Source organism: Ctenopharyngodon idella, chromosome 21 (assembly GCF_019924925.1).
Source record: "Ctenopharyngodon idella isolate HZGC_01 chromosome 21, HZGC01, whole genome shotgun sequence".
Taxonomy (NCBI): domain Eukaryota; kingdom Metazoa; phylum Chordata; class Actinopteri; order Cypriniformes; family Xenocyprididae; genus Ctenopharyngodon; species Ctenopharyngodon idella.
Genome location: NC_067240.1, coordinates 26,200,235 through 26,226,460, shown reverse-complemented (window position 1 = coordinate 26,226,460; position 26,226 = coordinate 26,200,235). Strand labels below are relative to the sequence as shown.

General features: G+C 35.7%; 2 protein-coding genes and 1 long non-coding RNA gene across 10 annotated transcripts in view; 1 reads left to right on the top strand and 2 right to left on the bottom strand.

Annotated features, from left to right (window-relative positions):
- LOC127504122 (uncharacterized) overlaps nucleotides 1-26,226 on the bottom strand; it is a 1,137,365-nt gene that overhangs the window by 905,146 nt on the left and 205,993 nt on the right. The gene's annotated exons all lie outside the window — the stretch shown is intronic.
- On the bottom strand, nucleotides 3,429-5,800 carry fgf1b (fibroblast growth factor 1b). The gene is made up of 3 exons (XM_051878560.1): nucleotides 4,811-5,800; nucleotides 4,297-4,400; nucleotides 3,429-4,077 (listed from the first exon to the last, which is right to left on the bottom strand). The coding sequence occupies exons 1-3, from the start codon at nucleotides 4,977-4,979 to the stop codon at nucleotides 3,874-3,876; spliced, it is 477 nt and encodes a 158-aa protein (XP_051734520.1). The 5' UTR covers nucleotides 4,980-5,800; the 3' UTR covers nucleotides 3,429-3,873.
- The window catches only part of LOC127504095 (rho GTPase-activating protein 26-like), a 115,384-nt gene continuing 107,667 nt past the window's right edge, over nucleotides 18,510-26,226 (top strand). For 3 of the 8 annotated variants that reach the window (XM_051878518.1, XM_051878521.1, XM_051878517.1), the window contains exon 1: nucleotides 18,510-19,044. In XM_051878518.1, the coding sequence (XP_051734478.1) occupies nucleotides 18,891-19,044 (154 nt within the window). In that variant the 5' untranslated portion in view covers nucleotides 18,510-18,890. The remainder of the gene's footprint in view (nucleotides 19,045-26,226) is intronic. The other 5 variants (XM_051878523.1, XM_051878520.1, XM_051878519.1 and 2 more) reach the window with 2 other exon arrangements.

Genomic DNA, 26,226 nt, shown 5'->3' with positions numbered 1-26,226 from the left:
ATCAATGACTGTACCCATAGCACCGGATTGTTGTGATTTATTTATGTAAAATTCACCCCAGATACTTCTTCTAAAGACACAACCTCAGTTTACAATCATTAATTGAGTATTGTGAACAAAGACTAAAGGTGTCATAATATTCAGATGCATATTTTGTGATTTAAATATACTGTATGTGTATTTCATACAGTCTGATCACCTTATTTTATTGCAGAACTGCAAGAATACAACATAATCAACAAATCACATTAAAAAGCATTAGAATTAGACAAAGCTTAAAATATTAATTACGACTAAAGTCTATTTTGGGGAGATTAAATTAAAAGTTTGAGGGAAATATATTATTAAACAATTATGTTAGTATTTTTTCATGCATTTACTTTACGATGCAATCACGAATAATTAGATCAAATAGAAGTTGTTCAAATAAAGGAAAATTTCCAGCCCATACACGATTATTCAAAATTAACTGGTTTGATTATTGTAAACGAATATCCTCCGTGTTTGAGTGCAATGTTTGGATAGCATTATACTGTAGACAAAAATGGGTGGTAATATAATGCAAAAATAAACAAAATAGCATTAAAAATAAAATTAAATCAGTCAGATTATTCCTCTGGCAGCAGCTTGAGCTACATGCTGCCCATTAATCTCAATCTAAGTATAGTCAACAAATAACTTTTGTTAGCAACATTTTCTTCTAACAAATGTAAACATAGCTTGAATAAAGATGGGATGGGTCAGTTTATTATCTTGAGTGAACTAAACAAGAATACTCTAAACATGTTGCAAACAAAAGTTTTGTTGACCTTACTTAGATTCTCAAGTATTTGTCCAAAACTTGTCCAAACGTTGTCTCAACTATCCAAATTGAGTTATCTGAACAAACAATTTTACATTCAACAATGCTGTGCCAGTTCCCAGCATGCATTGCAGCTTGTAAAAAAATTACTATTATATAAAAATGATTATTGCTTTGCAATAACCGGCTTGATTTATGCTGCTTCTGTTGTTGTCACTGTTATTTAGCTGTCATATTTTTCAGAGTTCATATTTTTATTGAATCACAATTGCTGATCATCACCATTGAGATTTGTGTGCAAAGATCAGGCATAACATTATGACCACCTTCCTAATATTGTGTTGGTCCGCCTTTTGCTGCCAAAACAGCCCTGGCCTGTCGAGGCATGGACTCCACTAGACCCCTGAAGGTGTGCTGTCGTATCTGGCACCAAGATGTTAGCAGCAGATCCTTTAAGTCCTGTAAGTTGTGAGGTGGGGCCTCCATGGATCGGACTTGTTTGTTCAGCACATCCCACAGATGCTCAACTGGATTGAGATCTGGGGAATTTAAAGGTCAAGTCAACACCTCAAACGCGTTGGTGTGTTCCTCGAACCATTCCTGAAGCATTTTTGCTTTGTGGCAGGGCACATTATCCTGCTGAAAGAGGCCACCAGGGAATACCGTTTCCATGAAAGGGTGTACATGGTCTGCAACAATGCTTAAGTAGGTGGTACGTGTCAAAGTACCAGCCTTCGCTCCCCTCGTGCATCAATGAGCCTTGGCCGCCCATGACCCTGTCGCCGGTTCACAGGACTCATGGTAGCGTTCACCTTTTCTTCTCCGGACAATTTATTTTCCAGATGTCCAAAGCATTCGGAAGGAGGCTTCATCAGAGGAAATAACTTTGCACCAGTCTTCTGTTGTCCAATCAGAAGAAAAGCTGAACGCTACCATGAGTCCTGTGTCGTGCCAACAGTGAAACATCCTGAGACCGTCCATTTGTGGGGTTGCTTTTCATCCAAAGGAAGTGGCTCTCACAATTCTGCCCCAAAACACTGCCATGAATGGTATCAACTTCCTGTACAATTTCAGTCTGTCTTTGATGTTTTTCTTAGAGAGAAGTGGCTTCTTTGCTGCCCTTCTTGACACCAGTCCATCATCCATAGGTCTTTATCTCACTGTGCGTGAAGATGCATCACATCCACCTGCTGTCGATATTGAGCAGCTCTGCACTGGTGGTGACATGAATCCGTAGCTGAATCTTCAGGAGCAGACAGTCCTGGTGCTTGCTGGACACTCTGGGACGTCCTGAAGCCTTCTTCACCGCAGTTGAACCTCTTGAAGTTCTTGATTATCCAGTAAATGGTTCTTTCAGGTGCAATATTCTTTGCAGCAGTTTCCTTGCATGTAAGGCCATTTTGATGTAAAGTGATGATGGCTGCACGTCTTTCTTTGGAGGGAACCATCGCTAACACAAGAACACAATGATTGGAAGCATTTCTACCCTCCTTTTATAGCAACCAGTCTGCTCTTATAGTCCAATCAGAATGATACTGACTTGTACTCATTCACACTTTCACTGTTCTAATGATTAGTGAAATGATTTTGTGCCAGGGCCCCCAAAAAATTGAAATTTGGGTTTTTGTGATAAACTCTGCACAATAATCTAGAAACATTGTAAATCAACACCACAACAACTGAAGCAGCAAACTTCGCAAAACCCAATGGCTGTATAAAGCATTTTTTTTTTTCAATCGGTAGTGTAAAACTTCACATTCCAATAATATCCAATAAAATAGATCAACTTGGAATACTAAAATGTGGTGTTGGAGTGATCTCTGTGTTTGTAGAGGAGCAATGACCAACAACATGCTTATTGTCAGCAGTGTTGTTGTTGTTATCTAAAACTAGATTTTAATTAATTGAAATAAAGCTGAAATAAAATAAATAGAAAAAATAAACTGGCAACTAACTGATGTACTAAAATAACTGAAACTTAAATTATAATATTACTTAAACTATTCATAGTATATAAACCATAAAGTAGACCATAACAGTAAAAAAATAATGCTAAAATTACTGTTGATCTGAAAACATGCAACCTAGCATGATTGATAAGCATATGAGAAACAATAGAAGAGGTTTAATCAATCTCAAAGAGCTCATTCAGGGTTTTTTTTTTAAATAATTTAAATCAATATTTTGTTCAACATTACCCTAGGCCAAAGAAAAGTTATTTTATTTTTCTTGGTTCATTTTGTTCTCATACTCCTGCTTAAAATACATTCTAATTGATGGAAACAATACAAAACCACTGTAACGTGGGATGAACAAAGCAGAAATATTTGGTAAAATTCCCGAAATTGTGCTGTTATTACATACCAAAAACTCCTCAAAAGGAGCCATTGACAGGTCTATTATGAAATGTATTGTTCAGTTGTCTAAAACAGTTGGATTTGTTCCTTAAAAGTGTAATTTCACCTAATAATTGTAGTCTAAATAACTGAACCTTTGCTCCATGCCTGGTTTAAAAAAAGAAAATTATGTATTTTAAGCATTTAAATATGTGATTTAACAGCATGGTGTTTGGATATAATTTGAATTCCACAATTATTATTAATAATAATACCATTTGTTTCTAATGTGTTTTAACAACAATATGAGTTTTATTGCCTTTTATTTGATGTTAAATGGTTAAAATGATTTATTGTTGCATTATTGAAAGTACTTTTCACAGTGACGTCATTTTAGATATATTTCAATCCTTTTGTACAGCCTAAATATACAGCAGCCTACAGTATATTTACATAGGAAAGGATCAGACATTATATTCCTTAAAATATTTCTATATCAAAGGCTCCAATGGTATCAAAATACTTGTATTGGTTGAAAACAATACAATAATAATATTTTAAAAAAGTTCTTTACATTCACCTGTACAGACAAAAGAATATAAAATAAATATAAAAAATAAATATGACTTTTATTTTTATATATAGAGATATATTATAAAGATATAATGGCTATTGCCTTAATTTATAATTCTTATAGTGCTCGGGTTGTTTTGAGGGCCTCGACAAGCCAAAACGTTACTGCATGCTGCCATCCACTGGAATTGGCAGGAAGTAGATTGCATTTTGGCCCTTGTGCGTTTTGGAGCCGTTTTTTGTCCATCCGTTCTTTTTGATCCCCACGTACCAGTCTCCATTCTCCTGATACCTCTGTGAACGGTATGTGTTGTAGTGGTTCTCCTCTATCTTCTCAATGAAGTAACACTCGTCGTTCAGCATGGCCTGACACACAGGACAGAGATTAGAGGTGTGTTACACAGTTCCTTACAAGCATCATTTAATGAATCAGAGATCAGGAATTTAACAAGTTTAAACATCATGCTCCAGTTTAAAGAACTCCTATCAATAGAGGTGTTAGGAATGGAAATATTAGTTTTATATCTTATATCTAAGTTAATACATTTTATATGTGAATTTGTTCAAAATTAAACAACTTCTTACAGTGCCATAAAGTTTTCCACATTTATCCATTGCCAGGTATAGTCCAGTCTCATGACCCCTGATGGCCACCAATCCTGCTTTCACAGCTTTTACCTTCAAAAGAGCTGTCATAAAACAATAATAAACATTTATATTGCTGTTACATTATGTGACTATTTTTACTGTATATGGTAAGGCAACAATATAACACAATTCACAGGTAGGCCTAGCATTTTCTGTTCTTTTAAGTGAAATTAATTAGCCTACATTTTATAGTGTATGCTATTATTAGCCTAACTGTTTAGGTAGCTATTACATATGTTTGCCTAAATTACACGTGTTTAAGCGCTTTTATTATTATTTCATAGATATTTTAGTCTTGAGTCTTCATTGGACTCAGTGTGCGGCCAGCTACCTTTTCTGTTTATAGATATTTTAGCTAACATTTTTACATTTTGCTCTGTGTTAGAAAATACGCAAGAGAATCTCAGGTAGTCAAGTATGCTTCAAATAGATATGTATACTGCATACTAACTGTAAACGTCGTTATCTTGTCGACTCGCGTCCACAGTCCCGTTGGGTTGGATCCGGAGATGGTATCCTCCATTCCTGCAGTAGAGTTTTTGCAGGGAATTGTGTTTTGGATCTTTCTGGACGGTGGTCGTCGGTAGCAGTGTGAAAGCGGTGATATCCCGCTCGGTCATGGCGCAGAGTGCTGCTCTGAGACGCGCTGTGCGCGTGAACACCCCTGTGAATGAAATGGATCCTTCTTCCGAGCTCAACTACCACTTATAACGAGTATGTGTCATGCAACCTCCTTCACACGGTCTTATTATAAACAGCCAAAAAGGTTCTGCTATTCTGAAACATAATTATAATTATAGTCCTTATAATTTTGGTCCATAAGAAGTATTTTACAAATTTGTGTGTGTGTGTATATGTGTATAAATAAATATTACAATATTATGTCACTTTTACGCAAGAGAATCCTTCGTCAACAGAACGCTGAAACTGAAATCTACAAAAGATACATATACAAAAGATTCTCATAATAGAACAAACAGACATCATTTATATTTATGGGCCTTTCAACAACCTTGCTTAAAGGGATAGTTCACCCAAAAATGAAAATCATGTTGTTCCAAACCCATAAGACTTTTGTTAACCTTCGAAAAACAAATTAAGATATTTTTAATATCTTACTTTCCACTGAAAGCCCAGGTATCCAAAACTTAGGAAATCCCAAAATGTCATAAAAGGCATCATAAAATGAATCCATATGAATCTTGTCAAGAGATATGATCACTTTATATGATGAACAGATTGAATTTAGGCTTTCATTCACATATAAACACAACATATTCTACAGAATTGGTGCAAACTGCTGCCCCACAACCAAAAAAACACATTTAAAAAGCATTTAAGTATTCAAATTTTAGATGTTTACTAAGATCCTTCTATTATCTATTGAGTCCCACAGTAATATTTAAAATATCAGTAAGCTTAATATATATAAAATCATCATTTATTGGGTTCTTTCAATTGGGAGGTGGCTGTCCCGAACCCTAACCCCTAAATTTCAACTTGTAAAAATGATACTGAAATAATTTTTGCAATTTTTTCCATTGTTGTTTTTAAAAATATACACTACCAGTCAAAAGTTTGGAAACATTACTGTTTTTAATGTTTTTGAACGAAGTCTTTTATGCTCATTAAGGCTGCATTTATTTAATAATAAATACAGAAAAAAACAATAATATTGTGAAATATTATTACAATTTAAAATTATGGTTTTCTATTTTAATATACTTTAAAATATAATTTATTCCTGTGATCAAAGCTGAATTGTCAGCATCATTACTCCAGTCTTCAGTGTCACATGATCCTTCAGAAATCATTGTAATATGCTGATTTGATACTCAGTTATTATCAATGTTGAAAACAGTTGTGTTGCTTAATATTTTTTTGGAAAAAAGAAAGAAAAAAAATTACTGACCCCAAACTTTTAAACAATAGTGTATATTGTTACAAAAGATTTCTATATATATATATATATATATATTTTTTTTTTTTTTTTTTTTTTTTTTTACATTTTATTCATCAAAGAATCCTGAAAAAGTATCACAGGTTATAAAATAATATTAAGCAGCACAACTGTATATATATATATATATATATATATATATACAGTGGGTACGGAAAGTATTCAGACCCCCTTAAATTTTTCACTCTTTGTTATATTGCAGCCATTTGCTAAAATCATTTAAGTTCATTTTTTTTTTCCTCATTAATGTACACACAGCACCCCATATTGACAGAAAAACACAGAATTGTTGAATTTATTAAAAAAGAAAAACTGAAATATCACATGGTCCTAAGTATTCAGACCCTTTGCTGTGACACTCATATATTTAACTCAGGTGCTGTCCATTTCTTCTGATCATCCTTGAGATGGTTCTACACCTTCATTTGAGTCCAGCTGTGTTTGATTATACTGATTGGACTTGATTAGGAAAGCCACACACCTGTCTATATAAGACCTTACAGCTCACAGTGCATGTCAGAGCAAATGAGAATCATGAGGTCAAAGGAACTGCCTGAAGAGCTCAGAGACAGAATTGTGGCAAGGCACAGATCTGGCCAAGGTTACAAAAAATTTCTGCTGCACTTAAGGTTCCTAAGAGCACAGTGGCCTCTATAATCCTTAAATGGAAGACATTTGGGACGACCAGAACCCTTCCTAGAGCTGGCCGTCCGGCCAAACTGAGCTATCGGGGGAGAAGAGCCTTGGTGAGAGAGGTAAAGAAGAACCCAAAGATCACTGTGGCTGAGCTCCAGAGATGCAGTCGGGAGATGGGAGAAAGTTGTAGAAAGTCAACCATCACTGCAGCCCTCCACCAGTCGGGGCTTTATGGCAGAGTGGCCCGACGGAAGCCTCTCCTCAGTGCAAGACACATGAAAAAACACCTGAAGGACTCCAAGATGGTGAGAAATAAGATTCTCTGGTCTGATGAAACCAAGATTTCTGGCCTTAATTCTAAGCGGTATGTGTGGAGAAAACCAGGCACTGCTCATCACCTGTCCAATACAGTCCCAACAGTGAAGCATGGTGGTGGCAGCATCATGCTGTGGGGGTGTTTTTCAGCTGCAGGGACAGGACGACTGGTTGCAATCGAGGGAAAGATGAATGCGGCCAAGTACAGGGATATCCTGGACGAAAACCTTCTCCAGAGTGCTCAGGACCTCAGACTGGGCTGAAGGTTTACCTTCCAACAAGACAATGACCCTAAGCACACAGCTAAAATAACAAAGGAGTGGCTTCACAACAACTCCGTGACTGTTCTTGAATGGCCCAGCCAGAGCCCTGACTTAAACCCAATTGAGCATCTCTGGAGAGACCTAAAAATGGCTGTCCACCAACGTTTACCATCCAACCTGACAGACCTGGAGAGGATCTGCAAGGAGGAATGGCAGAGGATCCCCAAATCCAGGTGTGAAAAACTTGTTGCATCTTTCCCAAAAAGACTCAAGGCTGTATTAGATCAAAAGGGTGCTTCTACTAAATACTGAGCAAAGGGTCTGAATACTTAGGACCATGTGATATTTCAGTTTTTCTTTTTTTTAATAAATCTGCAAAAAAGTCAACAATTCTGTGTTTTTCTGTCAATATGGGGTGCTGTGTGTACATTAATGAGGAAAAAAAAAAGAACTTAAATGATTTTAGCAAATGGCTGCAATATAACAAAGAGTGAAAAATTTAAGGGGGTCTGAATACTTTCCGTACCCACTGTATATATATTTTGTGAAGTTAAAAAAGGATATTTATTTTATATTTTATTTTTAAATCAGGAAACTTAAAAAATAAAATAAAAAATGTGTCCCGCATTTTCATGTCACTACCGAAACAGTGTATGTTTTATCCATTGGCTGAGACTGATTTTAACCACACCCCTACATTTTTGATCAGGAAATATTCCTGTGTCCCTCCCTCTCATAGCCTCTCTTTCATAGTAGATAGGTACCATCATTTTGAGTTAAATGTGTTCAGAAGTCTGAAAATCTGTGTGTAACTTTAAGGAACGTCACTACCAAACACCTTTTTTCTGCAATTAAGCAAACTTTTTTGGGTGTTATTCCATAAAATTTAGTTTTTATGTGTGTAGAAATGTTCAGAACTATGCTAGGTAACCATGTGCTGATTAGCATCTTTGAGCTAGACTCAAAAGTATCTAAAATTGTCACTACCGAAACATGTGGTGAAGTTTCGGTTGTGACATCATTGTTTTTTGAGTGTTATTTGATAAAATTTAGGTTTTATTTCTGTGTAGAACTGTTCAGAACTGTGCTAGATAACCATGTGCTGATTAGCATCTTTGAGCTAGGCTCAAAAGTATCTAAAATTTTGTCACTACCGAAACAGTCACGACTGAAACATGTGGAGAAGTTTCGGTTGTGACATCATTGTTTTTTTGAGTGTTATTGTTTTTTGTTGTTGTTGTTGTTTCTTTTTTTTTTCTGTAGAACTGTTCAGAACTGTGCTAGCTAACCATGTGCTGATTAACATCTTTGAGCTAGGCTCAAAAGTATCTAAAATTGTCACTACCGTAAGGAAACAGTCATGACCGAAACATGTCATCATTGTTTTGGTAGTGACAAAAGGGAACACATAATCATTTATTTGGGGAAAATAAACAAAATTTTAGTACAGTTATGCAAATCATTAGTGTTTTAGTATGTTTTAGTATGCGAGTTAAAATTCTGTATTGTGATGTGATGGCTAACAACACATTACTGTCACTACCGAAAATGCAGTCATGACCGAAACATGGGATGTTTTGTCAAAAATAAAGTATATTGAATTATCAACTAAGATGTTATTATAGTGTTCGGTTCAATGTATATTCAAACTAATGAATCATTAACTTTTGAAATCTGTATGATTAACTTTATGCCTTTTACAAAGCAAGATTGGATTAAAAAAAAAAAAAAAACCCTCATAAATTACACTTGAAATATTGTTAAAACTGTAATTGTTATTGAAACTTTAAAAAAAAAAAAAATAAGAAAAAAAAATATTTACAATGTAGATGCAAACAATAGGTCAACGTAACACTTCTTATTAAATAATTTATTATTGTGTTTCGGTAGTGACAAATTTGGAGAGAGGAAAAATATTCCAAAACTTTATGAAAATACAATATGAGAATTAACTGCACAATTACTAGAAATGTGTACCTTGGATATTATACAATTTGCATACATACAAAATTTGTGGAAAAAGAAATTTTTTTCCAGACGTTTCCAACTCTGACTTTGAACCAATTCTGTAGAATGGCCCATATCTAAAACCACATCACATATGGTAAACATGGAGGCTACAATATGCGATGTGCCTTATGTATGCACTTTTTTTTTTTTTTTTTTTTGGGTGAACTATCCCTTTAAGGCCAAGAGGTAGTTTGGTTTTCATTCACATCAAAAGGCCTCAGCCAGACAGCACATCTGAAGTGGTCTGGAAAGCTATCAGAGACATGTTCGGAAAGCAAAAGAGAACAAACAGCACAGGAATGTGTTCAGCCTACACCGAGCCTATTTTCCAAGCTGCCACTGCGCGGATACATTGTATTTATTGGAAATAGAGCCTTAGTGCCAGACAGTTTGTCGAGAACACCAGTGTGAATGACGACCCTCAGTGGAGTGCTAATGAACTGGGCTGACCAGCAACGTTTGAGACTTACCTGTGACTTTGTTTCAGAGCTGCAAAGACAAATGCTGTCTCTATCTCTGGAACAGAGTTTGTTCTTTTGGTGTTTTGACTCTGGATACCAAAGTTCTTCTTCTGTGGCCTGCAGTCTGCGTGCAGGTTTCTTCTTGTTCTGTTAAAGGATGACTAGTACGATATACTTCCCATGGCAAAAAAGGCAGCTTTTGCATTCTATCCTGGAGCATGTGTGTGACGTGGACCCATGATATGCTTGGAAAACCTGCCTGTGTAACATCATCTGGTTATCAACTGACCTGAACTCTGAATATCATGTGTTTTCACTGAAGCATTTAGTCAGTTTCTGTAACCAATCACCCAAAAATGATGAGGTCAGATCTGTTAGAAGATATGTGACCTCATCTGGCCCAGACAGTGAACTGTGTTCATTTCAGGACATTCTATATTTAGGTCTGTCTGTATCATTTCTATTTGTTGCACATTTGTTTACACACCCAGTTTTGCTGAACCTTTGACATAGAGTAATTGTATAACTGTGTAGTTACTAAATGTACAGATAAGTGACAAAGATTCCCACACCATTTGAATTTCCATTACTTTTCCATTTATATGTTTCCATATGTGATTACTGAATAAGATATAATAATCATTTAGTAAAATAATTAGATTAAAAATAATATTTTGTTTAAAAATGCAGTAAAAGCAGTAATAATGTGAAAAAAACAATGTAATCGTGGCGTGCACAGACCTCCAGTAGCCTATGTCAACTACCTGATATTCCGATTCTCAAATACGTGTTCTATGCTATTATTAATTATTATTATTATTATTATTATTATTATTCTCGCGCTTCTACTCCTTCACTAAACTGAACAGTCAATCAGAGTTCTCTCTCTTGTCCGACGGTGATTCTACATGCAGAATCGGCCCAAAAAACCTTGACAGCGTCCAACTAGAGCCAATGGTGCAGAACTCACTGGGAAAATTTAGTTGGCCAACGCTCAAAAACGGTCCGACATTGCCTGACGGCCGATCGTCGGCTTGGTGTTTCCCGGGCTTAAGTGAATGTGTTTTGTCGTTTAAAAACCGTTATAATGATGATTTTAGTTGATGAGCCATTCCACTGAATGGGTGCCATTTCTGTCCCCAGGAATTTTTTTTTTTTTTTGTATAAATATGCATGAAAATGAACTCTAAAATACATTTTATTATTAAGCAAAGTGTCCTGAACATTAATCTAACTGCAAATTTAAAATATATAATTTAAAACATTATTAAAAACTACTGAGAATACTAAAAAAAAAAAAAGCATTTGTTACATGTTCCCGCTATATAAACCTAGATTTTATCATGAAGTATAATCATTTAAATCTTTCAGAAATCTTATTATTTTTGCATTGTTGTGTTACTCCATATACCATCTATGCTAAACAAAAAGAAATTTCATAAGAAATCCATAATATGTTATATAAAATACACATTTTAGTCATGTCCCCAGGTTTTCACTCAGTCCTGTTACCCTCACACATTTCCCCCTCTAAAAAACTTGCCACAAGACACATTTTGAACAGGAAGTTGCATCATCTGGATCTTATGCAGGCCATGAGAAGACCAAAAGTAAGTCCTCTCATTTTAATTTCTGTATATTTGATGAAATTGTAACTATGAATGAGAGTGTCAATCTTAACGTACTGTCCTGTTACCTAAATTATTTCTTAGATGTTATTTGTTTACTTAAAAAATATGAACTTTAGGTAAGTCACTAGAAGTTGCTCAGTGTCAGTACTCCATGTGGCATTATGTCATGTATTTGATCATTTTTTTGTTAAAAAACTCAATCCTGTTACTTTCAGTCCTGTTACTCATATGAAAAATAACAGGAGTGAGTGAAAGTAACAGGAGTGATGAATATTAGTTGATATAATACTGTTCACCTGTATCATGAGTTTTACAGATGAAATTACTTAAGTTGTAGATTTTTAGGATTAGTTTTACGATGTGAATACCATACTTGCAGGGAGCCAGTCCACCACGAACTGACTTAATCTTTTTGTCTTTTTCTTTCTTCTCTTTTGTAGAAGATGGAGAGAACCCATACTATGCAGTTGGCAGAAACACCCACCCATGGCATGCTGCAAGGGAAGGAGTGAAACACACCTGCAACCCTCTCTTTTTCCCCCTTTTTTGTCTTTCCTTCCCTCCCTCTCCCCCCTCTCTCTTTTCCTCTCTGTCCTTCTTTCTCTTTCCACCTCCTTCAGTACTGTGAAGTACTACTAGCACACAGCACATCCCTTCAACACAGAAATCTCACTCACACACATGCACACACATATGGACACTCATTCCTGTTACTAAATTTATTTATTTTTCTAAAAAAATAAAGATAAACCACTGTTTTTATCAGTTTTGTTTGATCCATCATTTACGCAATTGTTAAATAAATTAAATAATTTAAAAAATTATAAACTTGAGGCTTCTGTCTTCTTTTAAATGAAAAAATTGTTTTGCGTTTTTTATTAAAATACACCTTGCCTTAATATAAAGTGACTTTTTTGCCACAAATATCAATTATTTGAACAAATATCCAACCATTTCTTTAAAATAAACACTTTCTTGAGGTAAATACAGAGGAATTAACTGACATGCTTTTAAACATGCTTTTTAAATGGCACATGAGTTTTGGTAACAGGACTGAGAAAACATGCATCCAATATTCTGATCTGTAATGCGCGAGGGACGCCACCATGTTAGTTTGTGCCGCAATTCAGAGAATTATATATCTGTCAGATTTACAACATGTAAATTCATCCACTTTTCCCGAAATACATGAAAGTAAGTGACCAGTGAAATGGGAGAACAATAGAGTCAACTTTATAGTGACCTACACAATGTGTTTCTGATATGAATAAAACACGTTGTCAATTTATAATTGATTGTTATTGCTGCTTCCACAGACATCAGTGTGTATTTTACAATCTATAAACGTATTATATTGCTAGTATTTATGTGTATTTAAATGTCTAAAAAAAAACATGTGGTTGAAAACATAATGAACTGAACTAAAGCTATTTGGCATCTCTCTAGAGTTACTAATTTTGTAACTTTAAATAGATGATTCATTTGTAAACATTTTCTTTGAATCCAACCACCAGCCAGCCACCAAGAATGATTGAGTAACTTTCTGTAACTGTGTTGTAAACACACCATTGTGTTAACACCCCTCCTTTAAGATCAGCAATATAATAAAATATGCATAAATATATACAGTAGCCTATATATTAGAATATGCATAAAAATATGTAATATAATATTGCATAAATATATAATAAAATATGCATCTTTACCAACACATCTAAGTCATTACAAGGAGAGGCCCATGCAGTGCTATCATTCAATCAGAAAAGCTTCAACAAAAATTAAATTTGGGGGATTTAAGAAGACTTCCTTATATGTAACGCTTATTTTATATATTATTAATTATATTCATGTTATACTTTTCTTGCTCATTATCATGAAGGGTGTCATTAGTCCTGGAGCTGACATTAACAGTTCGAAAGTCCTTCACAAAATTCAATGGGCTGAGAAATGTTCTGATAGACATGTATTATTAGTACACTTGTGCGATTATATGGCAGTATTATAATCAATAATTTTTTTTAGAAATAATGTTTTATGAGGACTTTCCATAGACATAATGATTATTTTATACTGTACAAACTGTATATACTATCCCTTAAAGGGTTAGTTCACCCAAAAATGAAAATAATGTCATTTATTACTCACCCTCATGGCGTTCCACACCCGCAAGACCTTCGTTCGTCTTCAGAACACAAATTAAGATATTTTTGTTCAAATCCGATGGCTCCATGAGGCCTACATAGGGAGCAATGACATTTTCTCTCTCAAGATCCATTAATGTAATAAAAACATATTTAAATCAGTTCATGTGAGTACAGTGGTTCAATATTAATATTATAAAGCGACGAGAATATTTTTGGTGCACCAAAAAAACCAAAAACGACATATTTAGTGATGGCCGATTTTAAAACACTGCTTCATGAAGCTTCGGAGCGTTATGAATCAGCGTGTCGAATCAGCAGCTCGGAGTGCCAAAGTCACGTGATTTCAGCAGTTTGGCAGTTTGACACACGATCCAAATCATGATTCGACACAAAAGATTCATAACGCTCCGAAGCTTCATGAAGCAGTATTTTGAAATCGGCCATCACTAAATAAGTCGTTATTTTGTTTTTTTGGCGCACCAAAATATTCTCGTCTCTTTATAATATTAATATTGAACCACTGTAGTCACATGAACTAATTTAAATATGTTTTTAGTACATTAATGGATCTTGAGAGAGGAAATGTCATTGCTGGCTATGGAGGCCTCACTGAGCCATCATATTTCAGCAAAAATTTCTTAATTTGCGTTCCGAAGATTAACAAAGGTCTTACGGGTGTGGAACGGCATGAGGGTGAGTAATAAATGACATTATTTTCATTTTTGGGTGAACTAACCCTTTAACACTGAACCTACCCATCACAGAAAATTTTTCGCATTTTTACATTTTCAAAAAACATCACTTGGTATGATTTATAATGTCCCCACAAGGACAAGGACTTCAGATATTGCCATCTTTGTGGGGACATTTTGTCCCCATATATACCAAGTTCTGTCATGAAACTCTAGATGGCGCAGGCTGATGGGTCTTTAATGCAACCCGATGATATTTACATTGTTAACTGATTTGTGTTGCATCTTCAGCCAGTGAGCTTGCATTTAAATAGCTGTTTAGCATTTAAACAGTATATATACTGCTGTTCAAAAGTTTGGGACCATTAAGATTTTTTAAATGTTTTTGAAAGAAGTCTCACCCAAGCTACATTTATTTAATGAAAAATACAGTAATATTGTGAAATATTACAATTTAAAATAACTGTTTTCTATTTGAATGTAAAATGTAATTTATTCCTGTGATGACAAAACTGAATTTTCAGCATCATTACTCCAGTCTTCAGTGTCACATGATCCTTCAGAAATCATTGTAATATGCTGATTTGCTGCTCAAGAAACATTTCTTATTTGTAAAAAAAAAAAAAAAATCAGGGTTCTTTGATGAATAGAAAGTTCAAAACAACAGCATTTATCTGATATAGAAAGCTTTTGTAACATTATACACTACCGTTGAAATGTTTGGGGTCAGTGAGATTTTTTTTTTTTTTTTGGAAAGAAATTAAAGAAATTAATACCTTTATTCAGCAGGGATGCATTAAATCGATCAAAAGTGACAGTAAAGACATTTAAAATGTTACAAAAGCTTTATATTTCAGATAAATGCTGTTCTTTTGAACTTTCTACTCATCAAAGTATCCTGAAAAAAATGTACTCAACGGTACTCAACATTGATAATAATAATAAGTGTTTCTTGAGCAGCAAATCATCATATTAGAATGATTTCTGAAGACTGGAGTAATGATGCTGAAAATATATTCAAATAGAAAACAGTTATTTTCAATTGTAATAATATTTCACAATAATACAAATAAAGGATGATAAAAATGACCAGATGCTCATTCTTTACAATATAATTTATGTCCCTTTTTGGTCACATGGTGGCAGTATACTTCACATCAGAGCAGACAGTTGTGTTGGACCAATACAATCATGATTAACAAGACCAGCAGGTATGAAAATGATATGAGGCGGTTCTTATGACACTGAGATACTCGTGCCCAGGGCAAAGTGTTCATGTGATGCCTGAGTGAACATTTATCAGCCATCAGTATAGAGACTCTTCTCTTACAACACAAGATTCAACAAGTTTTCTTTCTTTCTTAAACAATATATTCATACGTTTTGTATCTTCTGCATTGCTTTTCATTTGTTTAGACTTTTTTGAGGATGGCAATTGCTTAAGGACCCAGTGCAAAACAAATGTCAAGTGTGTCTCATCCAAGCATGAATGTTCTCAGTACAACATTGCTTCATTGTGCATCCCCAGTTTTGTGCAATTTCAACATTTAATTATTATTAATGCAACCGTATCTTTCAGTTCCTCTGCAAATATAGCAACCCAAAAGTGAACTTCCTCAGCAGTGATGGCAATATGGTATCTGTTCTTCTTTCAGTTAATGTTATAAATATCTGTGCTTTTCATTAACATTGCCTCAAATGGCTTCAGGAGACGCTGACAGGTTTGAACAAGATTCTGACTGATATATATTTACAGCAAAAGTCGGACAAACCCTGGAGCAAACTGAGAACAAGGAATTCAGGGTGGTAAAAAAAAAAAGTATTTCTAAACTGTCCTGGTGCTCATAAATTAATCTGTGCACTACAAAGATAATGGGCAGAAATTAAAATAATAATAATAATAATAATGTTTTTTCTTTCTTTTTTTAAAGTTTGTTTTTAACCTGTATGGTTATTGGTTACCAAAATTATTTCTGCAGATGCACTAAAGGGATATAATTTAGTATAAAAAAAATTAAAAGTTTATTTTTTCAGTTTGGTTGTCATTTTTACCCCTGGTTAGTTTAGATAGATAGATAGATAGATAGATAGCACACGTGCATCTCAGAGATGTCTATTTGATGTGTGTGTTTACATCTGGAAGACGTATTTTTAGATAGATAGATAGATAGATAGATAGATAGTTAGATAGATTAGATAGATAGATAGCACACATACATCTCAGAGATGTCTATTTGATGTGTGTGTTTACATCTGGAAGACATATTTTTAGATAGATAGATAGATAGCACACGTATGTCTGCAAGATGTTAAAGATCACTTAATCTGGAAAGCATCTGCTGTTACAAACATATGATACATCTTTAAGATGTCAGTTTTACATACATTCTAAATCATAAACATATTAAAGACATCTTCTAAACGTCTATTTGACATCTGACAGGAAACGTCTGATAGACATATTGCAAATGAGCAAACACTCTAAAAAAATACGTCTTCCAGATGTAAACACGCACATCAAATAGACGTCTCCGAGATGTACGTGTGCTATCAGGGATGATAGATAGATAGAAAGATAGATAGATAGATAGATAGAACATGTATGTCTGCGAGATGTTAAAGATCTCTTCATCTGGAAAGCATATGCTGTTTACAAACATCTGATAGACATCTTTAAGATGTCAGTTTTACATACATTCTAAATCATAAACATATTAAAGACATCTTCTAAACGTCTATTTGACATCTGACAGGACATGTCAGATGTATTGCAGATGAGCAAATACTCTAAAAAATACGTCTAACAAATGTAAACGCACATCAAATAGACGTCTCTGAGATGTACGTGTGCTATCAGATCTGTCTATCTACCTATCTATCTATCTATCTATCTGACAGCACACGTACATCTCAGAGACGTCTATTTGATGTGCGTGTTTACATCTGTTAGATGTATTTTTGCTCATCTGCAATACGTCTTTAGAAAATGTCTTTAAGATGTTTATGATTTAGAATGTATGTAAAACTGACATCTTAAAGACGTCTATCAGATGTTTGTAAACAGCAGATGCTTTCCAGATCTATCTATCTATCTATCTATCTATCTATCTATCTATCTATCTATCCCTGATAGCATACATCTCAGAGACGTCTATTTGATGTGCGTGTTTACATCTGAAAGACGTATTTTTTTTAGAGTGTTTGCTCATTTGCAATACGTATAGGACGTTTCCTGTCAGATGTCAAATAGACGTTTAGAAGATGTCTTTAAGATGTTTATGATTTAGAATGTTTGTAAAACTGACATCTTAATAACGTCTATCTGTCTATCTATCTATCTATCTATCTATCTATCTATCTATCTATCTATCTATCTATCTATCTATCATCCCTGATAGCACACGTACATCTCAGAGACGTCTATTTGATGTGCGTGTTTACATCTGGAAAACGTATTTTTTTAGAGTGTTTGCTCATTTGCAATACATCTATAGGACGTTTCCTGTCAGATGTCAAATAGACGTTTAGAAGATGTCTTTAAGATGTTTATGATTTAGAATGTATGTAAAACTGACATCTTAATAACATCTATCTATCTATTATCCCTGATAGCATACATCTCAGAGACGTCTATTTGATGTGCGTGTTTACATCTGTTAGATGTATTTTTGCTCATCTGCAATACGTCTGACCTTTCCTGTCAGATGTTAAATAGACCTTTAGAAAATGTCTTTAAGATGTTTATGATTTAGAATGTATGTAAAACTGACATCTTAATAACATCTATCTATCTATCTATCTATCTATCTATCTATCTATCTATCTATTTCCCACTGTATAACCTATATTGTAAAATTCTATCTATACAATAGGTTATACAATGAGAAATATGTGTGAACTGAAACTAATATGAAATCCCCGCATCGTTGTGACATCATCGCTCATGACCATCCAACCAATCACGTTCTTCCCCTGTCGCATACAAAGCGTGCGTACCGCGTTCACAGCCCGCTTCGGAATTCCGCGACACTATTGGCCGAAAGACATGACAATCACAGGATTATCCGCTTCATGGTAGGTTGGTACAAACGCGTTTAAAAACGCCCAAGCAGGAGTCCGCAATTACCGCGTTTTGTTTTATCATCACCCCACAGCGGAACATTATGACGTCGTCATGAGAAGCGCACGGGTATTCCGCGGATTCCCTTGATAGACAGATCGCTCCAAATATTTTACATTTTTTTCCCAGCAGCGGATTTGTAGAAGAGATGCACTTGTGATTTTTGTCAGACAGCATCCGTTTCCGACTACAGCTATGTAGTTTTCACTTCTGTGCCTTTTATTATTAGTTAAAGTTGCGTTTAACTTGCATCTGCATCGCATTACACGATTGTCCTGGTCTGTGGAGCTGGAGCAAGTATGGGATTGCCTGCGTTAGAGTTCAGCGACTGCTATTTGGACAGCCCGCAATTCCGAGAGAGGCTGAAGTCTCATGAAATGGAATTAGAGAAGACCAATAAGTTCATCAAGGAGCTGATCAAGGATGGGAAAGCTTTAATTCAAGCCCTGAAAAGTAAGATGTTTGCTTGCTTATGAATGTGGGGGGCATGTACTTTGCTTATTAACCTGTAACAGTTTGTTTATTACACAAACAACGAAACAAAGTTCGATTATTATGTAAGTAAGTCCTTAAAGAGTCAGTTATTGTTACTTAATGCCAAGACATAGCTAGTAGAGAGCTTAACATTTGTAAAACTACTTTTAAGTGTGTTTGCAGAAGTCATTTCCTTTGAATAAGCTGTCACTTTTAAGACAATTATGAATTAAAATCACATCCAGTGGCCCCAAAAAAGTATTTAGATTCTTAAGTCACACTAAAAAATGTTCTCAAACTTTTTTCCCCCCAGAGCTTTGTTTTTTTCTCCAATTATTTTAATTATAATTAAGTAATTTCCCTTCAGGTTTACACTTGTTCTAGCACACCAGTACTTCATACATTAACTTTGAACAGGTTCAACTAGCATTTCAGAAGTGAATCACACTGTCACACTGATCTCCCGCAATGACCCACAGTTACATACCCGCCTGAAATTTCCACTCCACTCCCCATTACCTTTCAAAACAAACACACTGACACTGCAGAACGAGCGCTTTCTAGAACTTACATCCAGTTGGAATTGATATCAAACCAGCTCTCTGTGTTGACCCAAGAGACATGTCCTAAGACGTAAGGTGTTGAACACAATACTGAGGTGTGTCACAGCTCAAAAATTTGACAGCTGTAAATTCCTGATGGTTTGTTATATAAAGTTGTATAACTGGAAAAAGCCTCCTCTTTGATGTGGTTTCTAATACTGAATCATCAGTTTTAATGACATTTGTCAGAGAAAATCCTGATTAAAGATGGAAAAACTTTGCTTTCAAGCCCTTGGAATGAAGATTTTTGCATGTTAAGTTTCTCTTGTTTCTCTATTAATGCTTTTGCTAAAAATCAGCAATTTCTTTGTAAAATAAGTCAGCTTGATATTTGATCTCATAAGGAAATGCAATTTTGTACAAATTCATAGAATGTAGGAAAACCTATACTTAGGGATGCACCAGTATGAAAATTTAGTAACACTTTATTTTACAGTGTACATGTAGTTACTGTAGTATTAACTATAAATTATGCATAATTACAATGCAATTAACCCTAAACCAAATCCTCACCCTAAACCTATAGTAAGTACATGCAGTTAATTATTATTACTCAGTACTTAAATGTATAATTACACTGTAATACTGACACCTTAAAATAAAGTGTAACTGAAAATTTTGGCCGATAACGATAATTCTTTATATTTGAAAGCTGATAACTAATATATTGGCCGATAAATCTAAATCCAAATTTTTATATAATTTTTGACAGCCTGATTACAAGGACAAAAATTTCATCATTAAAAGCCATGTCCCAAGCACACAATTATAATGTTCTCATTATAATTGTATGTATCCTATATGACAGACTTGTGCAGTACTTAACTGTATTTTAAGTGATTTCAATCATATTTCAAGCAATTCAAAACCATCATGGCGAACAGTGCGCATCTGAAGTGTCTCAGCTAAAGGAAATAATCCATTATTTATCGGCTTTAATGTATCGGCCGAATTTTCTTATTGGGCTGATAATGATAACATTAAAAATGAACATATATTGACTGATACCGATATGGTGGATCCCTACCTATAATTTGTCGATGGGGCGTGAGCTGGTTGTATGAAAATGTACAAATGACATTTGCACGAATTTGCCATTCATTTGCCAAAACGTAAAATAATTACAAATTGTTGGATCCACATGAGACCAAACCCCTCCTGTCCTCTTTATCCATTGCTGATGTTTTGACAGAGCCCTGATCCACTCAATAGCTTATGCCATGTGTGACCTGTCACTTGCTTCATAAATACTTAGCACACTAACTTCATATTTCATGTCAACATAGAGCTTCTTCCCACAGTCTGAGACCTGAAATCATGTTTAATACCCCACAAACACTAATTACAGGTCTTGTACTCCATACAGATGTATTCTGATATCCTAATTGACATTAAAAGACAGATGGTGAGTTGAGGTAGAGAATTCAAAGGTTGTAAGCAAATGTTCCCAGCGACTCATGTTTACCCAAATAATGGCATGAGGAAGGACTGTTTCATAGGGGAAGCATGTCATTCTTTGACATGTATGGTATAGGGTAACAGTAATTGTTATTTGTCAAGTTTTTTTTTTTTTTTTGCAGTTACTCTAAGTATGTTGTCTTTTGCTTGAAGTATATATAAAAAGTGGTGTGCATGGTGAAAACACTGCACTGCAGTGATGTGGATGGGTGCTTGAGCCTTGTTATGCAGTTGCTAAGGATGCTAGAATGTTCTTTTGGTTGTTAGGTGGTTCATTACGGTAACACTTTTCAATAAGGTTCTTTGTTACATTAAAGGGGACCTATTATGCAAAATTCACTTTTACATGATGGTGTGAACATAAATGTGTGTCAGCAGTGTGTACACAACCACCCTATAATTAAAAAAAATTCACCCACTCCTTTTTTGAATCCCCATAAATCCTCAACAGTCTCATAGGACAAGCCATTTTAATTTTCTGAGCAATATGATGTCACATTGTACAGGCCCCGCCCACGGCTGTTGATGGACGCACTGCTGTATTAGCATAGACTCCGCCCTTAGCCAGTTGTACACAGTCCGCCATTTTCTCGACGCCGGAGCTGCTGTAGCGACAACGATGTCTGTTACGCGATTGAGGTGTTTTGTTGTTGGATGTAAGAGTGAACATAACAGTCTTCATTTTTTATTCCCGACATCTAAGAGATGCAGTGGATTCGTTTTATTTTTGAAGGGAATGTGACACAGATCTAATATACACATGTGATTTCTGTCTCTGCTGTTTATGTTCACAGACATAACCGACCGACCGTGTTTATGTGAACTTTGTGTTTTTGACATAACCTTGTGTGTATTTGACAGTTTAAACACAATAAAACATGAAAGAGAAGTTAGTTTAATACTCACGAGACGTGCCGTCTGACAGCCTGCTTTCTGTGAGTGTGCTTCAGATGTGTAAAAAAACCCCGATAAATTAGTACTTTAAACTGATATTTGTTTAAAATGCATGCAGATAATAATCTTTCATGATGAAGAAGAAGTGCACTGTCCGTGAGAGTGATCGCGATATAGGTGATAATCTAAACCAAGCAGATGTCTTTTTAGTATTTGGCAGAGTATCCAATGCAGGCAGGAGCTGTGATCATGGAAAGGGGGCGGGGAGCAGCAGCTCATTTGCATTTAAAGGCACATGCACGAAAACAGCCTGTTTTTGCTAACACTCAAAAATGGGTATTTACAACATGGTATAATAAATGATCTGTGGGGTATTTTGAGCTGAAACTTCACAGACACATTCTGGAGACACCTGAGACTTAAATTACATCTTGTATAAAGAGGCATAATAGGTCCCCTTTAAGTACTAACCCAATCAAAAGAGTCACTAGAATATTCTGGTCTCTATGGCTCAGATCATAAGGCTATGAGATTTAAATACAATTGTGAAGCCAGTCAATAAACATAAAGTTAATTGTGTACCAATATCACTGAAGTCACATTTCTTCTAAATGATTATGGCTTGTAAAGTTGTGAGTTGGAGTTTAATCACTATTGTTTGGTTGCTACGTCCAAAGGGTAGATTCACACTTTTCACAACTTTGTTACACAGTACTCAGTATATCACAATGCCTGAATTCCCTGTCAGCCTGCCCTTTCTCTTTTTTTTACTTAAGTAGATGTGTGAATGAGATTGCCTTGCTTCATTCCACCAGTGACTCATTTGTGATTTCCCTTCACTTTTTTGCTTCTGTCCTGAGAGGGCCGATCACCTCTGAACCTCTGTAGAGCAGTGTGAATGGCTGCTCCATATCACTGCGTCACCGCTGTCAGCTGTCCTTGATCAATGAGCCCAGAGCTGCAGTACGTTTTGAGCTGTGACTAATTCACAGACATCAGGACACGATAACCTTTAATGGGCCTGTGCATCGCCGTCATACAGTTTTTAGCATGAAAATGTGGCCTTTTCCTGGAATCATTTTTATGTTTTTTTTTCTTCTTCTCAGAGTGACTAACATGATATTGTGGCTCATGGATTGTTGGAAAGTCAGGGTGCAAATTTACTGTGGGGTCTGTCCCCATAAATAAGATTTGAAGGAGTTATAAAAAGTAGTTTTCAAATGAGTTTAGATCTCCAAAGCATCTGCAAAGTTACCATGCTCAAAGTTCAATGGAGAGGGAGATATTTTCTTTTACAGAATTCTCTGTTTAAGGACTACAACAAACGGCTAGTAGGGACTACAACAAGCTTCTTCCTGGGTTGGTGACATGACAAACATTTTACATAAACCCTGGAACACACAACAAAGGCCATGTTGGGCTGCTTTAGAGAAGAGGAAGAATTGTAGTAGAGTGTTGTTGCCATGGCGTCATTTTATGCCAGACTGCTTCACAAACGAGGGTCAATTCAATGCTAGATTTGCACAAAAGATTAACATGACGGCACATGCTAGTCGCTGAGTTGAATCAACTCCACAGCAGCTACATAAATTTATCCACTAATCATTCAGAAATGTCCAGTTGCATTCTAAAAGCTGTAACTTCTTCCTGAGTTTCTCCATCAGTGTCCAACTTCGGTTTGAACAATGTAAGGCTGCATTTTGGCTGCGTGAGATTCTCCAGCTTTGTTGTTGTTGAACAACCGAAGCACAAGCTGTTAAAGCTCCACCCTCTTCTGGAAAGGGGGCCGAGAGAAGCAGCTCATTTGCATTTAAAGGAACACACAAAAACAGAGTGTTTTTGCTCACACCCAAATAGGGTCAAATTTGACAAGCTATAATAAATGATCTGTGGGGTATTTTGAGCTGAAACTTCACAGACACTTTCTGGGAACACCAGAGACTTATATTAGGGTGAATTCAGGTTGATTGGGACACTTTTCAATTCATCTCAATGGCAAAAAGTGTCCCAATCACCCTGAATTTACCCTACATCTTGTGAAAAGGGGCATAATAGGTCCCCTTTAAAATAGCTTGAATGTAACTCTACACCCTTGCTTCATTTAGTATATGCAGATCCATGAATATGCAAATTAGTCCCCATCTCCACTCAATCACACCAGCTCGGACTACCTGATCCACTCGGTCAACTGTAGTGAAAGTTACACAATGGCAAGTGGAAATATTGGTTTAATTCAACCATACTATAAACTGATTAAAAAAAAAGCCAGTTGTAGGCAGGCCTGGTTCTAAGCAGGTGCTAAGCACCCTCAAACAAAAGCAAGAGCACATTTGGGAAACGCTCCAGTGCATATTTGTGTTTGTGTTCTGGAGAAATCTTTCTGTTTACTACATGTTTTTGCAGTGGTGAGCAATGTAGCCAATTACAGACATATTTGTTGATCTCTTGAACACAGTGACCAATCAGACGTGTTTAAGTTTAAGAATCCACAGTTTTTGTTCAGTGGTGAGTTCTGCACGCTCACGAATCCTCTCATTAACAAAGTGTGGACGTGATGCGAGATTCATTGTACAGTGTAGACAGCTTCATTGATTATAATGGAACTTTGTGAGATCACAATGAACTGAGCGACAGCTTTTTAGTGATTATAAAGGGAGATGTCATTGCTTGTTTTCCAGGCTATATATAATCAATTCAGAATTTGAATAAATGTCGACATAACGGTAATTGATATGATTAGCCTTTGGCTTAATTACGTAATCAAACAGCTAAAAATGTATTGATAATGTTACTCAAACCATGTTCCCGTTCGCCATCTAAGAGTCAGACAGCTGCCTTATGAAAATCAGCATCTTTAGAAATAATGATAGGAAAGCCCGTTGACGGGATTGGTTACAAGGATCGGTTACAAGTTTGTGACGACAGGAGAGAAGGGCACGTTTTTGAGACTGCCTTTTGGTACACTGCAGTCTTAATGAGAAAGTCTTAAAAGCATATTAAAAACACCACACAGACATATAAACAACATTAAAAACTTGATTTTCACCACGGGGGGTCTTTACAAAGTTGAGTCACTGTTTCACACACTGCAGAGAGTTTCCACAGATTATGAACGGAAAGAGAACGTGTTACTTCCCCATAGATGAGGCTGTTTTCACACCGCACAGCTGTGAATGGGGAGAAGATACATTCAGTAGTGCTTCTCTAGAGAGATCAGGGCACATCCACAGATTAACGCATGAGAGGAGAACAAAGAAACAGCGTGTGTGTTTTGCTTGGTTTGTGCTCAGTGAGGAGTGGGCTGGAAGGGAAATTAGGGCAGACTCTGCTTGATAATTACTGTCGCCCTATAATCTCAGACCTTCGTGTCTGGAGGCAACCAGCGATAGCTGACATGGGTTCAGTCTGTCGCGTTGAGCTTGAGTGAAGCAGGATTATCGTTAGTAGGATTATCCTCTTTAATAGAGTAACTCAGATATACTATGAGATCATAATTGCATGAGGTGTGCTCTTAAACTCAGGATTACAATCAATCTAGCATCTTTGATGGAGACACTCATTATAAGTGATGGTGTTGCCTCCAGATGCATTAATAATGTATGGTTGGCATGTTCCTTCTCTTAAATTAATTTGTCCTCTAGCTGGTAATTGGAATACATAGCCATTTGCCTTAAAGGGTTAGTTCACCCAAAAATGAAAATTCTGTAATTAATTACTCACCCTCATGTCGTTGGAGTGACAGAAATCTCTCAAATTTAATCAAAAATATCTTAATTTGTGTTCTGAAGTTGAACGAAGGTCTTACAGGTGTGGAATGACATGAGGGTGAGTAATTAATGACAGAATTTTCACTTTTGGGTGAACTAACCCTTTAAATTGTGGGGGAGCATTCCTGAATGTTTTGGCCTGATTCTCGGACAGAATTTAGCCTTTTATTTTCTGTAGAGTAGCAAAAAAAAAATTCATTCTTCTCACAGCTTCTTTGAAGTGTCAAGAGGCATAAATTTGTGGAGTGGAGGCAATATATCGACTCATGGCTGCTTGTTTGTGGTTTTAGGCCGTCTGCTCTGGGATAAGCAGTTTTTTCTTGTATTCTGTGAAGTACGAGGCCTTTAGCTAATGGGTGGTAATTCAGGAACGCTTATAAAGAGGAACCATTCCACACTTTTGATGCATTGGACTCGCACACACATTCTCACTGGTTAAG